This window comes from Miscanthus floridulus, chromosome 8 (assembly GCF_019320115.1).
Source record: "Miscanthus floridulus cultivar M001 chromosome 8, ASM1932011v1, whole genome shotgun sequence".
NCBI lineage: Eukaryota > Viridiplantae > Streptophyta > Magnoliopsida > Poales > Poaceae > Miscanthus > Miscanthus floridulus.
In genome coordinates this window covers 216,372,731-216,399,831 of record NC_089587.1, presented here as the reverse complement: position 1 = coordinate 216,399,831, position 27,101 = coordinate 216,372,731, and the positions used below count along the sequence as shown (strand labels likewise).

The following is a 27,101-nucleotide window of genomic DNA, read 5'->3' as shown; positions in this document are numbered from 1 at the left end:
ATCCTGAACAATTTGTGGAAATCTCATCATCTGTTTCTATTTTGTCTGAACCATTGTGTACATCCGACTTTGAACTCTGAGGGGAGTTAACATGGGAAGACGCTAGCAATCTAGCATACATCTATGTGCTTCGCTCCTACCTCTGAACTAATTATTGACTCCCAAAATTGCATGGGAAAAGAGAAAGCCAAGATTCGGCTATAACAATGATCGTAGAGATGGTGCTCTCGCAATATGTAACATACATTGTCAGACTTGGCATTCACTGGTGTCGGGTGAAGACCTGTCGAAAAAACACCTCCCAACTAAAATCCTTATTAAGGAGCGGTGGACCTCACAGGCACTTCTTTACTTCAGGGAATACCGGGTTTTCCTTATTCGCAGCTTCAACATCATCTGGTGACGCAACGGCAACCACGACCCCGTTGTCCTTGATGGTTTCAACAGCATCAGCAAACTCCTTGAAATCCTTCGGACTGTCACATGAAGAAAAAAAAGCAATACAGTTTAAATCCAGTGTGACAATCCAATATGCTGGAAAATAAAAAGGTATGCCGATTGGATCATGGATTTGCCTACCTTGTTGATAGTATCTCTGCACGTCTTTGCTGGCGTTCCTCATCCGTGATGCCCAGTAAATATCTCATTAGGCTGAAAAAAAGCCATCATGCATGTTTAGCACAGCTACATAATATTTATGTGCTATGACCCCACACTAAAGAAAGAGCTAGTCGTCATTGGGAATGTGGTACGGTGCCACGTTCCTCGTCCCGGGAACACCATTCCTGTTCCGGAAACAATCTGGTCCCCGCAGTGGGAAAACCTTTCTTAAGAAGCATAGCACATTTCTCGATTCTTGTTCCACGACTCAATCGTCCTAGAACTTTGTGACTATGGAACTAGTTCATGCATGTTTGATCATCGTATTTTCATAAAACAGCCAATCTATAACAAAATGTATCAGAACAAATGTTGCTGTATCTACTAAGATGATAACTTCCGACCCAACCAATATCACAACCAGCAGCAAGATGTGTTCGGCGATCAGGGCGCACAAGCCGCAGGACCCATTTCCCCAAAACAAATTACCAATTTACTAAACTTTAGTTATTCTAATAATCATTTTAAAGCTTTGGCCTACTGCACTGTCCATGAACAGGCCTACGAGTGACAAGATGCCAGTTTACAGTACATCACTGTCAGCTCTGATCAGAGTAGATGTTTCGATCAAAACCACCAATGATAAGGCATATCATCAATTGTTGGTTAATTGGTATCATCAATTGTTGGTTAATTGGTATCATCAATTGTTGGTTAATTGGTATCATCAATTGTTGGTTAATTTGTATCATCAATTGCTGGTTGATTTGTGCTGGACAAGAGGATGCAGCATAAATGGAGGCTTGCATACCTGCTGTAACCTTTAGCATCTGGTAGCTGGTAGGCGTCAACATCGCCTATGGTTCCAATAATAGCTTTTGTGAGTGCATCATCATCCATTTCTAGCTCTCTGAGGAATCTTGCTGTCTCGTCATAGACCTCTAGTGTTTTCAGTAAGTTTGGATCACGATATGATAAATATGAGAACACTCCTGAAACAGTAAACAATATTTAGCAATGTGTGAATAGTTTACCATGCAGAAAGCGTAACACATAACTATAATAATAAATATGAATGGGCAACGGAACATTTTTCTTATTGTTTTACTAGTTATATAGAAAATGTTGAAATAACAAATCATCAAACAGAGCTAGAATAGAACCTGAATGGGTGTCAAAATCACAAAATCCTCCATATGCACCACCGCTAACTCGAACACGATCCCATAGCCATGTATTGCTTATGTGCTTTGAGATGACATAGGCGCTTCCATTGAGCTGGTATCCACTTTGGTAAAGGTTTCCAGCTTTTCCAACATAATTAACCTTCAACAACGGATAAAATGATATTGAAAATTTTCAATATGCCAAATTGCCAATGAGTAATAATCTCTCCGTGATTGCTGAAAGCATTCAGACAACTAGCCATTACCTGAGTTGGGACAACAATGGCTTCATTCACAGAAGGTAGCCGAGAAAGCCATGGATCACTTCCAAGGGATGGGCTACTTGGGAGTGAATCAAGAAATTTGGCAATATGTTGGCTTGATTTTTCAAGATTTTTCCAGTCACTTGTTAGGTTGATCAAGCAACCATTCTTGGAAAAGAGTGATTTTCTCATTTCCTCGAGTGAAGATGATATGCTGACCCAGTCTTGATCAATCTTAGTTTCCAGGTCCCGCAGATACTCAAGATAACTGCCAACAGCAACATATAGATAAACGAATATCTCACATGGCAGCATGTTGATAAGAATTATGGCTACTTGAAGACAACTGCACTTCTTATAAATGGCTTCTCAAAGCACTGAAAGCAAAATCCATCACACAAAAGAAAGGAAAAAGAAGAATAAACCAAGAAACCAAATCATAGATGTAAGCTACAGTAGTCTAGCACAGAGCACTCCGGGTATATGCATACAGGGTGGTAATGATAAATTCCATTCTGGGAACCAGCCGACCTGACAATCCACATATGTGCATATAACACAAAGAATCTTACCTAACACCACCCATTTGTTCAGAAATCCATCCAGCTGCATTTAACTTAGCATCCATTCTAGCAGCTGCTATGCCATGGCCACTGCCCCTCAATCGATTCTGTATTGGACAAAGTATTAAATAACCAGACATTATATAGCACAAAGATGCCAGTTTATTACCTCCATTCTTGCTTTACTTTGAGAAACAAACTGCTTGAACCTCTGCTGTTCTGTGAATTGAACATCTTGAAGAATGATGTACATCTGAAATAACAGAAAAGTCATTTATTTTCATTATGTAAATATGATAGCAGCAATTGTCTGACAAGATCAGTTCTCATGCAAGTCAACAAATTAACCAGCAAGAATGTCTTCTACACCTGGCATTCCCTTTGCCAATATGGTCCACATACAACATTATCAAACACATACCAGATTAAACAAATCTTCTACTCGTGGCGCCATTGCCTTTCCCCGAACGATGATGCGAGTAAGAGGATCTTCTTTTCCCCTAACCGATGACGTGAATGGGTAAACTGATATGCCTCCAGTTTTTCTACCAATTAATTGATTAAGTTGCACAAAGTCCATGTCTTTTGTGCCCATCTCCAGTAAGGATTGGCTGGTACACATGCTCATAATTAGTTCAAAAGCCATATAATATGCAGGAATATCTTCATGATAGATCAACAGCAGTGCATCAGTCAACCAGCTCACCAGAACAATGGCAACAATTGCAGATGTTCTTTCTTCATTGAACCCATATCAAATACAACCTCAGAGTAGACGACATCATTGGTGAAGAGATCATGTTGCAAAACCTTGACACCGTTTATCTCTCCAACCTACATGTGTTTGTCATTTACCATCAATTTGTAGTCTACATATAAAACAGCAAAATGAAGAAGATAAAGAAATATAACCTACCCAGGAAAAGAAAGGTAACACTACTCATTATCTTAAAATTTTAAAAGTTTATAATTCGAAGATTATCAACTGCCCAATACATATCCTGAGAAAAATATTTATGATATACTCGATTGGTAACTTTTGCTGATAGATAGCGAAGCATTCAGCCTGCACCAATAAGTGGCACAGAATTTCTTACTGTGCAGGGTAAGGAGGCATATGGTACACAGAAGTTAGATTGTCTTAGAAATTTTGTGCTATCCGCTAAAAAGACTTTTAAGTTCACCAATGTCACATTAACTCTTTATTTAGGTGAAAGTTTCAGAAAATAGGGAATCTGAAAAATCTACGTCACACACATATTGGCTCCTAAATAATTTTCCTCGTTACCAAGTTGTAGTAATAACTTCTGGCCAGCAGCCCAATACATGTAACTCCCATCAAGGCTAGATTTTTCATAACAAGTTTATATTTAGCTTAGCACTAAGCTGGGCAGACTGCTGATTTCTTCATAAACTACTTGGAAAACTAAGAACTAGGAACAATTCAAATAGAACACTAGGCTAGATTTCATGATTTATTTATTTTTTTTATAAAAAAAATGCAGAACATTGGCCAAATATGTCACAATTGCGAGCCAAAGAACTACCTCAATTGGTACATGAGTAGGCTTTTTTGGGATATCTTGCAATGACAGACTAGGAACAGCCTTGAGAGCTTCTGGAGGATCTGGTGTTTCTTGTTTTTCCTTTAGCTCCTTTGTAGCACGTGCCAACTCCGCAAGATCTTCCTGAGTCATGCTAGCTTTCACTTGTTTTAGGATTTCTTTCTCAGCTGCTTCATCACGTGATGCTTTCTCTGGATCAGGCTGCACATTGAAGGTTTAAATTTGAAGTATATCTGAGCCATAAAAAAGCTAGTTCGGTGTACACAATATGAAGGGAGAAGTTCTCTACTGACCTGCATTTCAACTGTGACACGATGTGAATTCTTCAAAATAAATTTCTCAATGAGCGGTGAGAACACAGCTTTTGATCCCTCCTCTGCAATTCGTGCTTTTAATTGCTGCAGTGGCTGTTCATATTTCAGAGGCTCAAAAGGGTCCATATCATATATCCATTTCCCCTGCATTTTTTTTGTGAAGACATTACATGAATATCTTCAAACATATGGATTTTCTTAAAATGAAAATCATGAGATAGTTATTCATACAATTGAACGAAGCATCAGTGACAAGCCTCGAGGGAATGACCCTGTGTTGTTCTCCCTAAGAGAAAATTCGATCGTGTTCATGGAAGCCTCCACCGCTTCTGTTGCAAATCCTTCCTCTGCCAAATTCTTCAAAGTTTCCATAACCAACTCTTCAACTTTTTGAATATTATCCTCTGATACACCTTTCAGGCCTATGCTAAATTGTGGTTGAAGGAGCTCATCCTCAACACCACCTCCCACAATAGCTTCTCCTAGACCACTTTCAAGAAGAATCCTTCTAAGTGGTGAAGCTGGAGTCCCCAGCAATAGATGATCCAGGAAACCAAGTGCAAGCTCAGTTTCTACATCTAATGGCTCCTCTGACAAAAGCCAATTGATGCACACCATATATTTCTTTGTCAAATCACCTTCTTGACCAGCAGGATACTTCTCTATGATCCTCACAGGTTCTTTGAATAGCCTCTGTGGCCAAACCTTTGATTCATTAGGAGCAGGGCTGGCTTCAAACTGGTCAAGGTATTCTACAGAAGAAAGGGGAAAGAAAAGGATAGACATTTTACAAGAGATAAGAAACAGGAAACTTGGAGGATCATGAAAAAGGTGGTTAAAAAAACAGCAGCCATGCGAGTACAATCAGTATTTGCTTTTAGATTTGCAACTTACCACTTAGAACGCGTAGACGCTCTTTTGGGTCATCATCACCATAGAACCAGATCCTAGCATTGCTTGGATGATAATACTTACTATGGAACTCCTGCAGACGAGCAAGACATACAAGTAATTAACAGCTAACTAAGCAACCAATATTAGCTTAGTGATACTCCAAAAGATAAAGATAATTTTTGTTGGTGCTAGAATGAAATCTGGTGAGGTGATCTAGCACTTGTTTTTTTATACATCACAATGAAAACCACCAATTATTAAAATTAACTCTGAAGAGTAAAGGGCCCAAGCAATAGCTAACAGCTCAAAGGAAACTACATCATGAAGCACTGCATTGCTGGTACAAAGTATATACAAGCAAATGACATGGTAAGTACCAATAAGTGAGGATCCAAAATTTGGATCCAGATTGATAACAAACCTTGAATTCTTCAAAAGTAAGCTTTGGGATTTCATTTGGGTCCCCACCACTATCAACACCATATGTGTTATCAGGGGAAAGTGCCTGCAGAATGTTCTGAAAAGTTAGTCCTTGTACTTGTAACAACTGGAAAAATAAGATCATGAAAAGAGAGGCCATAAAAAATGCCTACGAACAGAAAAAAAAAAAGCACCCAGGTATATTAGCACAAACAGATAAATTGGAAAAGAATCTATCAAGGAAGCATATACTAATAAAGTTACTGCAACCTACTGTACTAAAGCCTAGAATAAACCCAGTATAAACTTTAAACAAGAAAGCAGAATGAATACAGGTGAAATGCAACATCTCTGGACCCAGGTTCATTGTAATGCTTAGTCAAGCAACTCATCAGAAAAAAAGAGCAATATACCAACCTATAGGCCTGGACCTGGTCTCATCTGGTAATGATAGTACATAAATTAACCAAAATTCAACTAATTATATGGTCAAACCATCAAAGTTCAATCTCAGCAATAGATTAAGGTAGTAGAAGGGCCTGATCATGTTATGCCCTTTGACAAGGAGATATCAGGGCAATATCGTGTAAAGGATAATAAGATATGCAATCGCATTGCATTCTCCTAAAGGCTAGTAAAATCGAACAAGATGCCAAGAAATTTAACACCTGAAACAGAACACTAATTTACCTGTTGGGATACACGTCCCATTATGTTATCAGGTTGAGAGTAAACTCCTTTCATCTCATTGAAGACGACACCTAAAATTGTTAAAGGTTTATATTCGAATGCATTTTGAATGACAAGTAATATCACATGTAAATTTGCTTGCTCTATTAAGTTAGATTGAACAAACAAACCTTTGTATGTTATCTCTTCTTCAGGGTTGTCAAGCTCATAGTGCCAACCTTCTTGTTGAAATGTTTGGAAGTCGTCAACACATTTAGGGAAAAAGACTGCATCAAGGTATACGTCTACCAAGTTGTAAAAATCCTGGAAAGCAACCAAGTGTACGATGATAATGTTAAACAAAGAGTTGCTGAACAAATGATGCAAGCACATTTGTGGTCATTAGGTCTTACCTTAGTGTTTGTTGATGCAACCGGATAACATGTCCGATCTGGATATGTGAATGCATTCAGGAATGTATGCAGACTACCCTTTAGGAGCTCCACAAATGGTTCTTTTAAAGGGTATTTTCTCGATCCACAGAGAACACTATGTTCAAGGATGTGGGGTATGCCAGTCGAATTTTTCCTGGTCACAAAAATAATCTTCTTTAAAACACGAAAATAAGCTTACATGCGATGATTCATTCTTTCACTATATGTGCCTCCTCATTTTTTTGTACAGCAAATCCTATGTGTAATGGACATCGGAATACTAATTTACCATAGACAAAACAAAGAAGCAAGGATTAACTGCACTTACGGAGGGGTACGGAAAACAATGCCAAACACTTTATTCTCATCATCATTTGACACAGACATCACTTCAGCCCCCGTCTTCTTGTGCTTGTAAAGAACAGCAGTTGATTTGCACTCATCTATAGTCTGTTCAGAGACCTTTTCAAATCCAAGCTTTGCGGCATACTCATGTACGTCATCTGTATCTGCTTATGTCAGAAGAAAGAGATCACACATTTGATGAACATATGGCCTTAATTTTTTCAAATAACAAAAGGATGCAGGCTGAATGATGGCTTCTTTTCAAGTAGCATATAAATTGGCCTTCCCCAACGCTGCTTTTTTACTAGTAGCCCCAAGAGCCATGTAGGATCGGATAAAAAAAGTATGTGCTCTGCACTTGTCATAGTGGCTTGCAAAAGCTACGTATGCTTGGGGAGAGAGAAGGTGGTCCATGCTAAAAAAGAAGAGGGAGAGGAAATAAAGGTAAGCATGATCAAAGGAAAAGTTTCTTTGCAAACCACAAGTAGTGATAGTTTGCATTGTGTAAATAGTAGTCTCAACATTTCCTAGTCTATGTGGATCACTTTATTTGTACTAGAACCACTAAGAGTGTTAGCCTCCATTGGTGGTGCCCTATCAGCTCCAGCAGCCTCATGTCAACACTATGAGCAAAAATCACAGGGCAAATGCATGATTTATGTGCCAAAGAAATGAAGAATCAATCATGAGACCTAAAACAGTACACAAAGGGAAACCCCACCATACACTAGCCATCATTTTCATTCCAAACCAACTATACAGTTCGCAGCGATTCAACACATTGCCTCCTTTTGCTTCGGCAATTGCAAGTAAAATAGCACACCTCACAACCACTTGTTCCGCTACAGATCGTTCCAAACAGAAGCAGTTCTGTTCTCACCATAGGGCACAGGAGAGGGCGAGGTAGATACAGCGGGGGCGGACAGCCTCCGCGCGAGCTGGGGCGCAGCGACCGGCCAGTATCGGCCGGAGCAGTGCAGCGGCGCCGCCGCGGTCAGGAATCGCGCGCCGCCGCGGGGCAGAGCCGAGTAGCCGCGCGCCGGGAGTGAGAACGAGGACGCCCGGCGTGCCAAGGATGAGGCCGCGGCGGCGGGCACGACGACGGACCTGCCCCTGCGGCAGCGGTGTAGGAGGCGGCGGCCTGAAGTGCGGAGCAACGCCACCCGCTCCATGCCGCCGGTGTCCAGCTTGCCGGTCTGCCTCTGGACTCTGGAGTTCTGGATTGGAGTTACGGGCGGCGTAGGTTGTTGCTGGGAGTGGGACTGCGATTAGGCTTTCGGTTCGTTTCCTGGGCTGTCCCGGCGGCGAGGTTTTTGCTTGGGCTTAAAGAAGCTGACGAGGAGAGGAGAAAAATCTTGAGTTTTTTTCTGGTGGATTTTTTTATGGCTGGGATTGATCTATGGAATTTCGTTTGGCTGATGGTGAGTTGGTGTGAATTGTGGTACACGCAAAGTGTTTGGGAATTTTGGCGTCTTTTGGACGTGTCTTCAGCGTGGACATTGAAGGGATGTAGAGTTTTGCAAGTTTGTCTTCGGTGTTTTGAATTCTACTGTACCTTTTTCCGAATAAAAGGATCTTTTATAGAATTCCAATTACCATTTTTATTTTTATTTCATTTCATTGGCATGGCTACAATTTTGGCTCTCTTCGAAGCATATTTTTTCTAAAAAAAATAAAACTCAAGTTGGGCCTTCCAGCCTCGGTACACCGCCAAATCCATAGTGTAGGCCCATGGGCAGGCAAATGCCCTTCCGCCTGTTTAACTGAAACCGCATAAATTTGCTATGAGGTGGAGCCCCCCCAACCCAAGAAGGCAACACTTGCTCGTTTACATTAGTCTACGCCACGTTTGTATCCACCTCTTGCGCCTTTCTTTTCCGCCTCAAAACCTCCTCGCTCCTCGCCGCGACGTGCATCTCCGTAGACCATACCCAACGCGATGGAGATCATGTCACCGCGGCCGCCGCAGGAGTTCCTGCTCGACAACGCGGCCGCCGGCGCCTACACCCCAAAGTCCGCGATCAACCCGTTCGCCTCCACCGACGACGTGGCGGCGGGCAACCCCTTCCTGGCCACCACGGCGGTGACGGCGCCCCCGTCGCCCAACCCGTTCGAGCAACTCCCTCCCGGCGCCTCCGGCGCCGACCCCTTCGACCTCTTCCAGCACTTCACCAGCGCTCCCACCAGCCCGGCGCGGGCCGCCGCCATATACGCGCAGTTCGACAGCGTCAACGGCGGCGGCGACAAGGACGACGACGACGACGTGGGTTTCCAGCCCCGCGTGTCTTACTCTATGTCTAAGCCAATGGTCACCTCCACCGTGCCATTCGATTGGGAAGAGAAGCCAGGGAAGCCGAAGGCCGAGTTCGCCAGCGTGGCCGCGACGACTGTGGAAGCGGGCGAGATGGACGACGCGGACTTCGACTTCGGCGTCCTCCTCGACAAGGCCTCCGCGCAGGCGCAAGAACTGACGACGGCGGACGAGCTCTTCGACGAGGGCAAGATCCGACCTCTGAAGCCTCCGCCGCGTTTACTCGAAAGCGGAAGTGTGGGGTCCTCGCCACGATCGGCGAGGTCCGTGATGTGGTCTCCCCGGCTCCGGGCCCGCCTGACAGGGCCTGGCAGTGCCAATGCCAACTTCGACCCGTTCGCCGCCGCGCTGGCCAAGGCGGCCAATGCCCCCTCCCCTCCTGGCGCTGGCGCCAAACACGACGCGGGCGGCGTCGACTCAGCCTCTTCTCGCATGGATCCCGACGCTGCCACGCCCCCGCCCTCCACTCCTCCGGCCACCAGCAATGGCGGCGGCAGGAAGATGTGGCGGCTCAGAGACCTGCTCCTCTTCCGGAGGGCAACCAAAGGCCGGACCGCCGGCAACATTAGCAAGGACCCGGTATTCAAGTACGCGCCGGTGCAAGTGCAACAGCCGGTGAAGGCGGCGAGCGCAGGACCCGCGGCTGCCGATGGCCACGCCTCGGCCGGCAAGAACAAGAAGCGGAGCAAGAAGGCGGCGGCAGCAGAGGGCGGCATGCCGATGCCGCAGCGGCAGAACCTAATGGGTTGCGTCCGGCTGCACCCGGGCCTTCACCGGCTGGCCAAAGGGTTCCACGCCCACCCGGAGCACCTCGGCGGCCGCGGCGCCGCCAGGTCGGCGACGTGAAAGGGTAAACGTTTCTTGGAACAACGATAGCCATTTTTCGTTGTGGCATTGCGCCATTTGCTACCCAGTGTACCGTGTACAATTCGGTTCGTTTTTTTTTCAGTGTTCTGTTTGGGCTTCGGTTTACTCTCTACCGGGATGTATTATTAAACGACAATGATAGAAGAGATTATGCAATACTACTACAACTGTCACTTGGATTGCTTGAGACGTGCTTCATTTTATGGAGAAAACCAGCGCCGGCCCCTGCTGAGTCCGGCAGTCCGTGTCCGGTGTCTTCCTGCAGCGAGAGCTGTGAGCAAGCCTGGTGCAGAAATCACCGGGCGGAGGTGAGTTCGTCGGCACTGGTGGCCCCGTCCGCCACTCCACGACATAATTGTTGTCAGGTGACTCGATTGACGACGTGGTTTGAACACGCTGAGATGCCAACCGGTTGTTCTTACCGACAGTAGTCGAGCAAATTTGTGTCGTCGTGCAATGAATCAGGGATCTAATCTGTTAACTATCATACATAATTAGTGTGTGTGTGTGTGTGTCACACACACACACGTAACTTTCATTAGGTGTAAACATCGCTGTAAAGTCAATTTGATCGTTAGTGCTATTCGCTGATAAATCATGTTGTGATCTTTGGTCATCCTACGTGTACGGCAATTATCTTCAAGCCGACCAACAATAAGCCATACGAGACTTGTTGAGGAAAGTGCTGGTCATGTTCTGAACCTGTGCACGTCTGCATCACCACACAGATAATTAACATGCAGATCACTTCACAGACACAGATCACACGTCTTAACCGCTAATGATGCGGCAGTGTGACCACCTGAATCGGATTACATTCGCAGAATTATTTGACTGCCTGCCCTGACATTCCATTCCTCTCTCCCGGGTCAAACACAACGTGCCGATGTCACCCCAATCCAAGCCACGAACAGATGTTTCCCTGCCCGGGCAACCACCGCGCCCCTTTTTTTAGTGAAACGTGCAATGCATCTTCTTGAACAAGTCGGCGCAGCACGTACATACACATGAGGGTTTGGACGATTTGGTTGGGATGAATCTTGCACGATGCAACGTTGCGGGTCACGACTCACGAGAAGGCACGTATGTTTTGGACGACAAGCAGTGCTTGTTATAAAACATGTTGTCACTGGTTAGAATCTTTTTCTCTCTGTCTCTCGTGATTAACATAGTAGATGAAAATAGAACATATAGACACAAAAGATAGGGAGTTTATTCTTTATTTCTCTGAATATTAGTCATTACAACATAGAGCTCCCATATATATATATATATATATATATATATATATATATATATATATATATATATATATATATATATATATAGTCCTACCAAGGTCTAAGAGTTTGGTAAGAGCCCACATACAAATGGACTAGGATTAGGATTTCACCTTCTCCTTTATTTCTAGGATAGAGTTCGTATGTTTTACAACACTTCCCCTTGGACGATTACTACGATATGCATATGCCTTATTAAAAACTTCATCCGAAAATTCAGTGGGAAAAACGGTTCTTGGAGAAAAGAGTATATCGTATTCGTTAATTGCATTGCACATGTTGTCTCATTAAAAATTTGTGTGAGAAACCTTCAAGTAAAAACTCACATAGAAAAAAAGAGTACAACATTTAACCTTCTTGATCATGTATTCTTCAGGATATTCTATTCTTCATGAATAGATATTTATCTTCAAGATCTATGCATAAACTTCAATATTTTAGCAAATATGATGTACTTGATATTTGTAATTTTAGTGGTTTACTTCAAGGTAGATTTAATCAGATATGCTCCCCCTCATGAAGCCATAGTTTGAACTTCATTGTTCAAATATCACTTTTTATAATTGTGTGGTTAACTAATGGTATGCAGTACCATAATACTATATCTTTCAAAAGATGGCTCCTAATTCTTCTATGAATTATAATACAAGTATAAACAAGAGCAATATGCTTCATGCATAATGACCACTTATTAGTTGTGCAAAATAAATAAAATTTATCCTTTAGGGTAAAATCCTTTCAAAGGATTATGGAGGTAAATAAGTTATAATATTCAATATCTTCTAGATAGTGTATCAAACTTATACTAGAGTTTGAATACTTATAATTCTTTCCTTAGTGGATTTTTAAATTATATGTTCTTCAAATCTTCAAGATTTTAATTATACCACTAAATAATAAATTCAGTCTTACATTTGACATTTAGAGGATAATTCAATTGCCAAGATCACCACTATTCTTATACCTTCTATGGTGTTTAGAGGATATCAACACTTCATTTGCTAGCTTTTGATATGCATTTTCTGAGTGTTTATATGACACCTTCATGATGTTTAAGATTCCTCATTTTCTTTTTCTCGGGTCTATATTCACTTCAGGGATCAATGGTGTTTATTCAAGAATCGATCGGTAAATCCTTCATGGATTAGTTCCTTCAAGGATGTTTTTATTTTTGGTGAATTACATTTCTCTTCCACGAGATATATTCTCTACTGCATGAGGGATTATTCTGAGATATACACAATGAGATAGTGTTATTCACTATAAAGTCATTCGATGACTCTATTCCTTCTAGGACATGCTCTTCTTGAGACTTCAATATTCATACAGGAATATATATTCTACCTTAGACTTCTTAATACGTAGTATGAGATTTAATTTCCATATGTTGCTATTTCTATTCTTTAGGAACTATATGGATTTTCAGAATCCACTTACTAACTGCATATTTCATATTCACTCATTTCATTTGCTAGAGACAAAGCAGAACTTGTATATCTTCTTAGTAGGAGATTCAACCTCAATTGCTTTCTTCATTGACCCGATATAATCGCTACAAGAAACTTTGCCATAGACTTTGTTTTCCGGATCCGGATTCTTGTAAGAGAAACATTTACATTTATAGAGTTAGCGTTGTCGACAACTATTATTTTCTCCTAATATTCTCACAATATGAGATTATTCTATCTCTTTGTCATTTCCCAAACAAGAGATAATTTATTGTTCTGCGTACCCAACACTATGATGTGCACGCTTAGTGTATTGGATTTCATCTTCACGATGATCCTCTTCATGAGGTGCTTAACCTTCTTCGTGAGGTGTTCTCTTCATGAGAATTGAGGAGTTTGTTCTTTATTTCATTTAACAAATATACACTAAACTAGAACCTATAGGCGTCCCCATAGATTTTAGCTTGATAGTATATAACATTTAGTTTACTATAAGTAAACATAATTTCTAGTTTATAACTTCAAGTTACTCCTCTCATTTTTAAAAATATCTGGCATATGCTCCGCTTCATGCTTCACAAGAGCATTAGTCAAGCTATTGTTTGATTTAGTGCATGATAATATTCCCACTTCAACCTTCAAGGAATATTTTTCTCTTAAGATCATTTTTCTTCTATGGAAATAATATTTGGCATTCAAAATAGACTTTCTCTCCCCTAATACCAATATTAGATCTTTAATAGCATACTTCAAAAGATATCCCATATCATGGGCTTAAAATAGTTAAAATTCATATATCTCCAACTACAAGTGAGTGCCCATTCATGTATGCTATGATGAGTTTTTATGAGAAATATTCATGCACATATTTAAACACGAGGTTAATGTTCATTAAATGCAGCAAGCTAGAATATAATACATAAAGTGCACTTAAGAATGTTCAGCATTCCTATAAACTCAGGGATGTTCTCCCCCTGATTTGCACATATCATAGTTTACAAAAACTATTTTATTGTCTAGCTTCATTATTGTTTAGCCCAAAATTTTGATCCAAGTACTCATACATAAAAAATATGGACCATAACTTTAAATATATAAAATAAGCAACATTCAAACCCACATGAAACTTTTTCTAGAATTTTCTAATTGACATTAATGCAAAATTTCCCAGATGCCTTTTCTTCAAAAAATCCCAAATCATCTAAGTGTGTTATCCACCATCTTAATTCCATAATTATTCACCCCATCAATTGTGTCACTTCTCCATTTAGCTAATTTCAGATTAACCAACTTTCCCTGATCTTAGGCTACTTGGCCATAGACCAATGGATTGCTTATGCATGCAACGCATTGAAAACAAAATATTTCTTAGTTCAATGAGAACTAGCGTGCTAGCTAGCCAATTTAATTATGAAGGGAAAAGGTAGTAGCTACAAGCTATGAATATAGCTTCTATGCTAATACTCATGCAGGGGTGGAGAAGTTGCAACTAAGGAGAGCACAACATAGTGATACACATTCATATGTAATGTGAAATGTTGGTATTCAATCCAACGTAATAGATAACAACGAAATACAAAGCTACAAGCTTGCTTGCAATTCGTGCAATGTAGAGAAAGTTAACTCGGCCGGAGAGGACGTGGCTAGGACTTCAAGTCCTGATACACGCACTTAAAGATAGATTTAGGAAGGCTATGCCTATTAAATATATATTACCCATATTTTCTTATGCATTTATCAAAAATTGCTCCTCCTTTTCATGCCATAATTACTTCAAGTAGTAATATACTTCATGCATCATCTATGAATAATCATTCCTAATGTTTCAAATAATTCAATCATACTTCTAGTATTCAATGATTATGGCATAAAATTCATATATACAGTGTACTATTTAGTGTACAACTTTATATTTAGGGTAGAACATAAACTTCTAGTTTTTAGGCTAACGTATTAAATACTTAGTTCTAGGATTATACTATTTCTTGGCTAAATCGATCTTTCCAAGATCAGTTAATATGCTAGTATAGTCCAATTGTTCATGTGCTTCTAGGAAATCTAGTTTTCCTTCTACATACATGATAGTAGTGCACAAAGAACTATAACCTTCATGGTTAATTGAGGCTTCTTTGTGGATAAATCATTGCAAACTTATTTAGATGGGCAAAAATAGACAATTATTTATATGCAAAACATATAAAACTTATTTGTTCCATGCAAGATTGACACATATTATTACAAGTAAGAATTACAACTAAGAATATATAAATGCTTCATATTAGTCTTCAAGCTAATAAAGTAATCATTAGCTCTTGTATGAGTTTACATATAGTCCACTTAATTCAACGGGAACTAAAACTTAAAGCACCATCACCACTACTACTAATACTTTAGGATAGTAACTTTAAAGATGTAACACTCTCGGTGTTACACCGTAAATCATTTACTAAAGCATGTCATGAGCATCATGTTTATGTGTTAATGCATATAATAAAGTGTGTAGATCAATTTCTATAACTTAAAACGATCAACTAAAATGCAAAATGAAAGTTGATTCGATAGTCATGTTATATCACTTAGGGTTTAAAACCAATTTTATTAAGCAAAAATACTATAGAACATATATGTGATACTTAAGTAAAGTTTGAAGTAAAAACTTTGTAGATGACAATGAAATACTTGCGGTCAAAAAATGATATTACTAGCTAATTTTTCCACTAGCTTAGAAATCACAAATGGAAATCAAATTCAGCTAAAAAATTTAGAAATTTTCAAGTCTGCCAACAGCTAGATATTGCTATGTTTAGCAATTTATTGTGAGAGATTGGATTAAAGGGTGGTGTAGTATTATAGCTCGATTTGGTAGTGTCATGTGCCATCTTGAGCATGGTGAGGATGGTTTAGGTTCTAAAGCAATCGTTTGGTCATGTTGGACGCTTTAAAATTCGTGTGTGTCATTATCTCGGGTTGGTTGGCGTCGGGTGCACGGTCACCACGCGACCTTCTCATGCCACGCACATGGCCACGTCTCGTGCGGTCAACTGTGCTACCGCGCTTGGCCGGTCGGGCCGCCTGGGCATGGCTGAGGCTGGCCGCCTGGGCATGGCCGAGGCTGGCCGCAGCGAGCCACTAGCCCCGCACTCTGCTGCTCTGCCTCACGCTGTCATTTTGGGTGTTGTCGCGGCCATGTTGCGTTGTCGTCACGTCCGCACTGCCGACGCTCCTCACGTCGTGATGCTGCCGCTGCCGTCGCATCGTCCGTTGCATCGTCGTCGCGTCCACGCCGGTCCACTGCACCTCTGCATTGTTGCTGCCCCTATGCGTGCTGCCTCTACCGTGCGCACGTGGGCAAGCCGTCGTCGCCATGGCATTTATGGCACTACGGCGCATGGGCCATGCCGGTCGGACGCGCACACACGTTGTCCATAGTGCCAGTGCGTGGACCTCTCGTGCTCGCCGCTCGCATCCCGCCAAGGCATTTACGAGCCGAGCCCACCTGCCGCTCCGTCTCTCTCTTTCCCTCTTTCTCCCTCTATTTTTCGTTGCCGTCATGTTGCGTCATGGTGAATCTAGAGAGCGAGCACCTCTCATTAATTTCTCGTGCTCGCGTCTTCGCCTTCATGCCCTCTCTCCAGCTGACCCCACCCTGCCTTTATTGCGGCTCGGCCGAGCTCTAATTTTGGAGCTTTGCCCGCCGCCGTGCCGTTAAGGCCCCTCATCGCCGCACCGTGGCCACCCTCAACCACTTCACCCCACGCTAATTCCTCTGCACCACTAGCTCGCCTTGGTTCCCTCTTCATCGTGCGCATACTAGTCACAGCTCTAGTGCCACCTCATCGCTGCCACGGTCGTGTCTTTACGGTCCGCCGTTCACCTCGTAGCGTGCATGTGGCTAGCCTCGCTTGGGTCATCTCCGGCCGAGCCGGCTTCTCGGTAAGGTCACTGGTGAGTTGTCATTGCTCACCTACTACCCCTACTGCCTTGTTGTTGCTGTGGCTCACCTGAACGCCATTATCATTGCCGCAGGGTGCCCGCAGTCGTGGAGAGGTCCTTCTATGGCGCCCCGGCTCGTGCAACCGCCGCCCATCATCTCGCGTCGAACCCTAGGTGAGCGTCGACCTCGTAGATAGGTCAGCGTGGGTCCTGTGTGGCTGGCACAAGTGCCAATGCCACCACTCACCGCGCCGGAGCGTGCGGGGGATGGCCGAGGGCCTTGTTGTTGTAAAGAGGAGAAATATCCGAGGGTTCCATTGTAAAGTCGTTGTCTATAGAAATAGTAACATGGACTGTGGGTTGTTTTGCTCATAGTTCAGGAGTATTTTTGCTAATGTACCGGCACGCGTGGGATCCCTCCCACCGCGGGCAGCCTCACGCTGTAGGCTGGCCTCGCATGGGCCACGCCTGTGGGCCACCACGCGCTCGCGCGCGCGTGTTGGGCCGTGTGGGCCGCATTGGGCCGAAATCAGTTTAGCTTTTTAGTGGAGAATTGAAATAGCTTTTCATTTTTAATTATGAGCTGAACTTTAGTAATTAATATAAAATCATGTAGGTATCCCAAAATTATGAAACCAATTTTGTTAAGTTCCTAAAATTGTGCTCTATCTGTTAGTGTATTTAGTTCATATATATACTTATTGATACCAGAAGCTATTAAATTATTTGAGAATGCTCAATATTATTAGGTTAAATATTGTAGCAATTTTTGTGGTAGATTGGTAATAGCAAAAACCCTAAAATTTTAAAGTAGCTTCATTGTATTATTATGTGCTCACTGTAATTTTTGTAGCCCTAAAATAGACTATTTAATATGGTAGCTAAATACCCATTAAGGCTAAATAAATAATGGCATGATATTGGTTTATAAAAATTAAGCACTTGTAGGGTGAGCTTGGAATCTATTTGATAGAGATAATGATTAGCTTAGTATCTTAGTCATTAGAGCTAGCTTAGTAGCTTAACATGTGTATTCTTATTTTAAGAGTTGCTGTTACTAAAATACTAAGTGTTGCATCATCATCGCATACATGTAGAGAACGAATTGGCAGATATCGTGACCATCAGAGACCACGACTTTGAGAAGGTGATCGAGGAGTACGAGAAAGAGATCCTCGTGGAGGAGAAGGTCCTAGAGCCACCACTGACTGACTGGGCAGGCACCCCGCCTGCCCAAGACAAGCCCCGATACATAACCCTTATTTTTAATAATCACTGAATATATATATATATATATATATATATATATATATATATATATATATATATATATATATATATATATATATATATGTGTGTGTGTGTGTGTGTGTGTGTGTGATGTGCATTTATGTTACAGGCTTATTGTTAAAACTAATGCATAGATATACCTACCTATGAGTCCTACTAGCTTAGGTCGAGTAGTTGCTATGCTTAGGTTTTTCGGTAGCATGAGTAACCTACCGTTACTCACAATGGATGATTATTATTATCACTCTCATGATAAAATGGTGAAAGAAAAATAGAGACCGGGCAAGGATATGGTATGGGTATTGGTGGGTGTAATAGGTTGTGTCCCACGGCCAATGGGACATAGCTTGATTATACTATTTTTCCTGTCCGTGTCGGTTAAGGACCGGCCGTTGCATTAGATTCTAGTCAGGTCACAGACTTATTATCCTGAGCACATACTTGCTTATGGGAGCGGAAAGGTTCGTTGCTCTCTTGTCGTGGGTCCGGCTTTTTCTAGACTAATTGATTGGAGGCGGGCATGGTGGAGGTCGAAGCACCACACTGAGTCCGGGACTCAGGGGTGGGGGCTTGGAGTCTAAGTTTTGATGGGGACCTGGATCCCTTTGACAGGAGAGTGGTGGGTTGGTCCTATTTGTGCCTGAGGTATAAGCGGGGCATGTGTTTTGGGGTACCCAGCTGGGCTATATTGATTCCCCAACTGGGCTATATTGATTCACGAATCGCTGTGTAATACGGTACGACTTGTCTACGATCTAGCACCGTAGTAAGAACTGAAAGATGAAAGATGTGAAAAGGATCTGATTGCTCAACTCTTGTTTGAAAGTAGAACAAGTGCTTACATAGAATGATTAGCTAATGAACTAATCATGACTGCTAATAAAATACATACATAAGGATTCACTACTAGTAATGCTTTTTGTAAAAGGAAACCCTACAAGCCATAAAGCTTATCATATCCTTGGAGTCGGGAAATTATTTTCACTAGTTGGGTAAGTCTTGCGAGTACATTATGTACTCAGGGTTTATTTACCCCTGTTGTAGGTGCAGCTTGAGGAGTAGCTGTTGTGTGGAGGATTCTTCTGGTGGGCACAGACGGATCCTTGTATCTTATCGTTAGATATTTATTTTAATCCCGCTGTTTAAATTCTGCACTCTGAACTTGGTATTGTAATAATATATTTCTAAGAACTCTTGTTGTATGAAATGGACTAAGTATTGTAAACTCATTCTCATTATTGGATCCTGGAGGAAAAATATGGATTGTTCGAGTTCTTCCATGGGATATGCTCGACGGAACCGTTCAATATAGCTAGCTTTCGGGGTGCTTAGTGTCTGGTGAAAGACGAGCGCCTCCGGAAGCGTGCTATTTTGAACTGTTCTGCCACAAAAGACATACAAGTCTATAAGCACATGGCTAAGCTCTTTTTCAAGAGAACCTTTAAATATTCTAATTCTTATCCATTCTTACATGTCTTAGCTTCTATGCTTGATATTTAGCAGCTTCATGCATGCTTTACTTCATAGTTGTGATATGTAATCATGATCCTTCTAGGAACACAACATATTCAAGTCATATATCCCGATTCATAATGCTGTCCAAAAATTCTAACTCAATTTCTATTTGATATTGAGTAATTATGAATGATAAATTTGAATACTTCTAGTACTTCAATGCTCTCGGTCTTTCTATTTCAAGAAATATTTTTTTTTGGAATTAGACAAAGTCTTATTTACCATCTCGTCTCCTATGACTTTTTAATCACAAAGCTTCAAGCTTATTGTATTTGTTTATAGAGCAGCATTATATCCCATATGGTCATATAGCTTTAAAATTCAATTTTCAATATTTCTGGCATTATGCAATCATAATGTAGGATATCTTTTAGAATTTCTCATTCAGTGAGTCCCATATGACCTTCGGGATTTAGCTTGGTCACATACTCATTCTTTGAGAGTAATATAAGGAACTATAATGCTTAAGGTCAACTCCACTTCAGTGGTTGTAGAATATCCTATTAAGATTTAATAAATGACCATGTTATATAATTCTGTCATTCAGGATAAATCTAGTGGTTATACAAAATACTCTTAGAAGCATCCTAGCATTTTTCAGGATTACGATATATGCAAATTTTCAGAATTAATACCAACCATTCATTCATCCCAAAAATTTATTATGCTAGGAAAAACAAATATGAGCCTCTCAAAGGTGATAAGTCTAAGATCTGCAGGATTTATAGAGAGCTCATATGCCTTATACAATCTTTCTAGTGTAATCATTCAGGATTTCATTCTTATAATTACATTATATAAATTTCATTATGTGTGATAAATGCATTTAAATGATCGAGCATAAAACAAAATATCACATGGCATATATACATCATCAGCAAATAGATATTACGAAATATATAAAATAGATGCTGTTTTACGTGTACACAATTTTCTGCAGGAAATTTCTTGAGGATTTATTTGCCAAATAAATCGAATTAGTGAGCCACATTGCGGCAGCAACGTACTACATGGATACTAGTATAATGCCCGTGCTAACGCCACGGTTTTATTTTAAAAATGTACATGAAAACAACCAATGTTTTTTTTCATAGTTCAACTTTTACATAATTGTATTTGAGCATGTATACAATCCGGAAAACACTTTTGCACCACGGCTTCCTCCTCGCCTCCACGAAGGGCGTGAGCGTGGGCGATCAAGGCGATCGGGACGCTAACAGCAGGCACCATGGCTTCCTCCTCGCCTCCGCGAAGGGCGTGGGCGCGGGCGATTGGGACGCTGACAGCAGACACCATGGCTTCCTCCTCGCCTCCCCGAAGGGCGTCAACAATACTAATAATATTTACAAAAATTTGAGCTAATAATATTTACGAGAATTTTATATTATGAATAGATGAAAATCATATATCCTGTCATGGCATAAAATTGTTAAGATGGTATGGTCACTGCAACAATTCCCAAATCTTCACGCCTAACCAGAGCAGCAAAAAACACTAATAAAGTTGATCTACAGTGAAGCAATAATATGTATGAGTCAACTGAAATGGACTAAAAATCCATACTACTCTTGTTGATGAGGAATCAATTTTCAATACCCACGAAAGTGTGAGGAATAAAAAAAATCACTCCATGAGAAGGAGTACTACTACTTACCAACAGAGGATCCACTGCTGCTGACCAAGTGAAGCGGAGGAAAATTTCAGGTTAGCCTCCTACAAAATCAAGATTCCATTCCGATCACATACAGTTTAATTAGTCGCCGGCTCTGATAAAAGAACCTATTAGAGATACAGAACCCAAAGCAAATTAATAAAAATCGTAAATTTCTCTCTGATTTACGACAAACAAATTTACAATAATTAAATAGCATGTACAGGTGCATGTATTGTGTTGGATCTAAAATGAACTATCATCTCAAGATATGCAATAACAATTTTTACTCATCAATCTAGCCAAAATATTATGATGAGCTATATCACGATCAGATCTGAAACAAAGGTGTTCGTTCAAACAAAAAAGATCTAAACATATTTGTTGGATCTCACCAATGAATCAGGCTGAAAGTAGGAAACTGGGAGCAAATAAATACCATATCCATGTACGGGGATAGAAAGAAAGACTCGTATTCAGCCATTAGTCAGGTGGATTTGAGCGGTTGCTCACCTTTGGATCCAGTATCCACTGGCTCGAATGATGAGCAGATGCAACGCCATGCACTGGTAAATGGATGGCAAGGGCCGCCCGCGGAACCAGGATGTTCCTTGCCGATGGTGGATGGATGAATCCCCACCTGGTTCGAGTCTGAGCCTGCGAACGGATCGAGGATTTTCTGTTGTATTTAGATTCAAAAGGCGACAACACAAATAGGGGATTAGATACTACTGATTAAATCGGATGGGAGGCACCAGAAGTTAGAGCCTCACCGCCTGGAGTCTCATTGCGCCATCGTCCTCGTCCCCTGCTATCGCATCGCCATGGTGGATCTGACAAGCCACGAGACCACAGGATTTGGGGTGTGGGGGTGGGGGCGGCGGATCCACGGGGTGGGGATTATTGCCGTTCGCACGGCGCCGACGGTGAATGAAACAAGCGGCGGCAGATTTCTGGTTTCTGCGGTTCTTCTCGGACGGGACAATCGACAGAGGATTTGAAGTGCACCAGGTTTTTGACGGCGACGCGGTGCTTGCCGTGGGGGAGCGGGTTCCGGTCGTGGTCGATGTGGTGGTAGGAGAGTTCGACGGCGGAACTGGGGGCGCCCTCCCCGGCGACGACGGGTGCAAGTTGCCTGGTGAAGTAGAGGACGAGCTCGGAGGCCTGGGTTGGGGTGGCGGCGTGGATCGGGACCGGAGGGCTGAAGGGGGGAACGAAAAAGCAAGAGAAGGCAGCGGCGTCTGCGCGCGTGGGTGGGGGTGGAGCGGTGAAGTGGGGAGATTGAGGGTGGGAGATCAAACAATATCGGCCGTCGGATGTGGCTGAGTAAGAAGAGAGAATGCGTGAGAGTTAATTTGGTGCGTACGTTTTTAATGTCATCTTTTTTATGTGCGTTTTATGAGGTGGACGTAGTTTAGGTCGTGACTGTAGATGTGAGATTTGTTTGGTGGCTGTAAAATAATTTGAAGTGTTGTATTATAGGGATAGAGATAGAGATAGAGATAGAGATGATACAAGTTGATCCTGTCGACGACGGCATGCGGAGCAACTGCGTGTTGCGTTAGGGCCTCCGCTCCAGACGGCGGCGATCAACTAGACTCAAAAACTAGCCGTGCGATTATTGAGCTAGTGAACATTCAAGTTCTTTTTTTTTGTGATTAGTGAACATTCAAGTTCGTGGTTAAGCATATATACATGCAACTTCTTGTATGGCCGATTTCAAATGCATACCTACTTCGTGTACGGCCGATTTCAAGGTGGTTAGATCGGCTTGACGGCGCAAGCTGCGATCTACAGGATCAAGGTTCATCCGATGGTTGCATGACATCTAACTGGTCACGTTGACAGCAACTTGGTGTTTCGATAATAAAGTCCGGATAATTTTCCGACTTCGGGACGGCAATAACTTCAACTTCATGTTTCGCTAATAAAGTCCGGAAAATTCACCGGCTTCAGGACGGCAATAACTTCCAATATATTATGATGTACATGTGCCGAGTACGTACAATGCTACGTCGTTCATGCGTATCTGTACATACATGTAAAAAAAAAATCGGCCTACGGTGGGCAGACAGTCCCCGCAACTTTGTGCTTAAGGAAGAAGACCTTCTCACGCAGGCCGAGAAAACCCCCGAACACCATATCCCGCCCTTACATAGGGGCCCGTTACCCTGTGAGTGGGCCGGTCCGTTGCCTGTACTTTGAGAAACTCGAGACAGGTGAGGGGATTTTTTTAACTCCGAGCAGGCGAACGAGCGCACCTGTGGGAGCTCGAACCCTGCCCGCGAGAGTACCAGCCCGACGTCCCGACCATCCGGTCTGAATATGTAGCACCGTATGACAGGTTCTTCAATACATCATGACTAACAAAAATTAAATCATAACGAACAAATCACATAACGTACTTCATGTTCGTGGGCATGTATGTGAGACTAAATTAAAAATTAATCCCCATGCATGAGTATGGTCTTCGTGCCTTCTCGGTAGGATTTCAAGATTAAATTAAAGATTAATCCATCCATGCATGAGTACGGCGTTCGGGCCTTCTCGGTAGGATTGTTTTTTTAAAAAAATATATAGATTAATCCACTAGCATCTACCAGATCGCTTCAGTCACTGTGTTCCTGACTTCCGTACATGTGCATGCTTCTTGCATGTATATGTACTGCGTGTACATATTCTATTTTCTACTGCATTTTGGATTGAAAAGTATAGACCAGCTCCAAGGCTGGTGTAACCAAACAATCTGCGAGATCTGTTCCGTACCTCTTAGAGGATGCCAATTCAATTTACCTCATATACCACATAGGACAGTGGCTAGTAGATACATACCGCGTAGGGCGTTTGACATTATCATAGAACTATCTGCTTGATGACGACGGTATATGTCGATGCAGTGCAGATTAGTAGCAGGTAGAGGTAGTAGATCTGCTCCGCTAACAACTTCGGGATATCGACGTCGTTGTAGTCATTGTGGGATGTCGACGGTACAAGCGTCGGCACCTGTAACAACCCAAAAATCCATACACCCAAAAATACCAACTACAAAATTTTTCTTAGAACTCCCATGTGATGATGAGTGTCATGTATAGTAACCCAACCTAAGAGATGCATTAGGTCTAACCCCAACCCAAGTTAACACATAAGCATGGCATGACATTAGTTAATTGTGTTTATTTAAATAAAGTATTGCATACATTGTTAATTCAAAATATGATTTGGATTTCCATTTGAGTTGTGATATGCTTAAAAACTCCAATAAATTAGGTGCACCACCTGGGAATTCAAGTTCTAGAATCAAATTCGAATTCAAACAAAAGTGAAGAAATGAAAAACAAAATAGAAAAAGAAGAGAAAGGGTGTAGGCCTCGCAAGCCGCCTCGACCTGCTCGGCCCGTGCCAGCCAGCCAGCCCAACCGGCCTGCCAACTTTTCCTGTCTTCCCAGCACGCGCGCGGCCCACGAGCCGGCCCAGCGCGTCGCCCACGCCCGCGCACCCGTCTGCCTCGCTCGCAGCCACTGCCCGCTGGACCCCGCATGTCAGCCACCCCCGTCTACAGTGTCGTCTTCCTCACCCACGCCTCAACCGCCTACGCGACCGGCGCCCAACAGCGGTGGTAGGGGCGGGCCAGGGGGTCACGCCCGGGGCATGGCCTTGTCCCCTTGGCGCCACGCCCATGCAACCACGCACGGCCGTTGGATGGGATGCACGCCTCCGATCCTCCTCAATCTCCAGCCGTCGAACACCGGGCTCCATGGCCGAGCTCGGCTATAAGAGCCCCCGATCCTGGTTGCCCTAGCGCTCGTCCCATCGCCCCACCGCCACTTGGTGGCCAACCACTTCTCACCGAGAGTAGAAGGCTGAGGAGGAGTTCGAGAGAGGAGAACGGAGCCACTGCCGGGAAGAGGACCGGGAGCACGCCGGAGTTCGGAGCACTGCCGCGGATCAAGCCGGAGCGGACGACACTGCACGGCACTGCTTCCGGAGCTACACGGCCGCAACTCGTCACTGCACCACCATCCTCTCTTCCACAGCACCCACGGTGAGCCCCCGATTCTTCCCCTGCTCGCCGCTGGACCTTGCTACTCCGGCCATGGCGCTCCATACCATGAGCGCGTAGGCCAAGGCCATCTCCGATCTCTAGGCACACAAGCACAGCACACACGCACGTCGCGACCACCCCCGAGCCCTTAGACGTTGTAGATCTCTCCAAGTCCCACGGACGCCGTAGCTGAGCACGCATGCCACGCTCACGACGCCGCCGCCATGGCGCAGCCACCACCCGAGCACCAGACCACCTCCGAGCACCAGACCACCTCCGAGCACCAGACCACCAGTCCGAGCACCCGACCACTGGACCGAGCACCCGACCACCAGTCCGAGCACCAGACCACCGGCCAGAGCACCGACCACTGTGGCCAGTACTGCTGGGAGCACCTGGTGCCTCCTTGACTCGCCCGTCCTGTTTACTGAAGCCATGGGTAACTCACACGCACGTCGTGACCACCCCGCTAGAGCCCCATAGTGACCCGCGCGCCTTGCCGTCGTCACCATGTCGCCGTGGCCGCCGAAAAGTCCCTACCGGCCACCTGGAAACTGGAAGTCTCGCCTTGAGCTCTGGACACCCTCGCCGCATCCACATGGATCCGTAAGAGCCTACACACCCCACTGTGACACCCCTTCGAGGCCCTAGCCCCCACACCGATGCCGCCGACGTGATCGGAAGGCTGCCGCCGTGGCCAAAGCCACCGGAGGCCCTAGAGGACCCCTCGACCTGCCCAACATGCCCGCTGGAGTATTGTGACGCCCACACGTACCATAGAATTGGCCAATGTCGCTGCACCCGTGCCCTTCCCGCACGCCGGTTGTACTCGAGCCGCCGTTCGCCGTGACCAGTGACTTAGGAAGCACCATCCGTCGCCCTGACCCCACTGTTACAGTCGCCATGGCGCGGGGAGGCTTTTCCCCACCTCAATTGGATGCCTGAGCTATTACGGGAGCTCACCGGTGAGCACGTCGTCGGCGGGAGCGCGCCGTGGAAGAAATAGAGGAGAAGGGGCGAGTTGAGCAGCGCAGCCCTGCACTCGGTGCACGTGAGCCAAGCCGAGGGAAAGGAAGGTGGACTCGGTCCACCATGGACCCTGCCTTAGGTCTATGGACCATGAACTTGGGTCCACCGTGAGCCGCGCTCACGCCCACAGCCTGGAAATGAAGCCTAGTAGAGGCCCAAGGACGTGACGTGGCAGTGCCATAGCATGCCACGTGGCGGGCCAAGCCCGGCCCAAATCCAGCCCTGTTCAGGCCCAGTTTGGACCCGACCCATATTGACCGTTGACCGGTCAACGTTGACCATTGACCTGGCCCCACATGTCAGTAGCACAGACGCTCTGAACCCACATGCCAGACGCTGACGTCATGATGACGTCACGCGAGACCCACACGTCAGAAGACAATGCAACCGGTGTGACATCACGGTGACATCAGTTGCTGACGTCAGCAGCCCAGGCCCTACATGTTAGTGACCTTGACCGATGACCATTGACCGTTGACCCACCGTTGACTGACGTTGACTT

General features: G+C 43.7%; 2 protein-coding genes and 1 long non-coding RNA gene across 7 annotated transcripts; 1 reads left to right on the top strand and 2 right to left on the bottom strand.

The window, feature by feature from the left end:
* Positions 1-137: 137 nt before the first annotated feature.
* On the bottom strand, positions 138-8,549 carry LOC136478148 (presequence protease 1, chloroplastic/mitochondrial-like). Its single transcript, XM_066476490.1, has 19 exons — positions 8,114-8,549; positions 7,217-7,397; positions 6,868-7,042; positions 6,646-6,778; positions 6,476-6,546; positions 5,787-5,870; positions 5,366-5,456; positions 4,703-5,223; positions 4,451-4,615; positions 4,140-4,358; positions 3,299-3,426; positions 3,014-3,203; positions 2,762-2,845; positions 2,602-2,699; positions 2,033-2,297; positions 1,764-1,926; positions 1,412-1,592; positions 580-651; positions 138-476 (listed from the first exon to the last, which is right to left on the bottom strand). The coding sequence occupies exons 1-19, from the start codon at positions 8,403-8,405 to the stop codon at positions 335-337; spliced, it is 3,255 nt and encodes a 1,084-aa protein (XP_066332587.1). The 5' UTR covers positions 8,406-8,549; the 3' UTR covers positions 138-334.
* Positions 8,550-9,164: 615 nt separating this feature from the next.
* Positions 9,165-10,452, top strand: LOC136474945 (uncharacterized). Its single transcript, XM_066472509.1, has one exon. The coding sequence runs from the start codon at positions 9,173-9,175 to the stop codon at positions 10,388-10,390; it is 1,218 nt and encodes a 405-aa protein (XP_066328606.1). The 5' UTR covers positions 9,165-9,172; the 3' UTR covers positions 10,391-10,452.
* Positions 10,453-20,903: 10,451 nt separating this feature from the next.
* On the bottom strand, positions 20,904-22,788 carry LOC136474943 (uncharacterized). Of its 5 annotated transcripts, none has more exons than XR_010763051.1 (4): positions 22,302-22,788; positions 22,042-22,207; positions 21,532-21,590; positions 20,904-21,210 (listed from the first exon to the last, which is right to left on the bottom strand). It is a non-coding gene; the product is annotated as an uncharacterized lncRNA (long non-coding RNA). The 5 variants fall into 5 exon arrangements; XR_010763052.1 differs by having other exon boundaries at positions 20,904-21,385; positions 21,532-21,656; positions 22,042-22,185; XR_010763053.1 differs by having other exon boundaries at positions 21,532-21,656; positions 22,042-22,185.
* Positions 22,789-27,101: the final 4,313 nt, after the last annotated feature.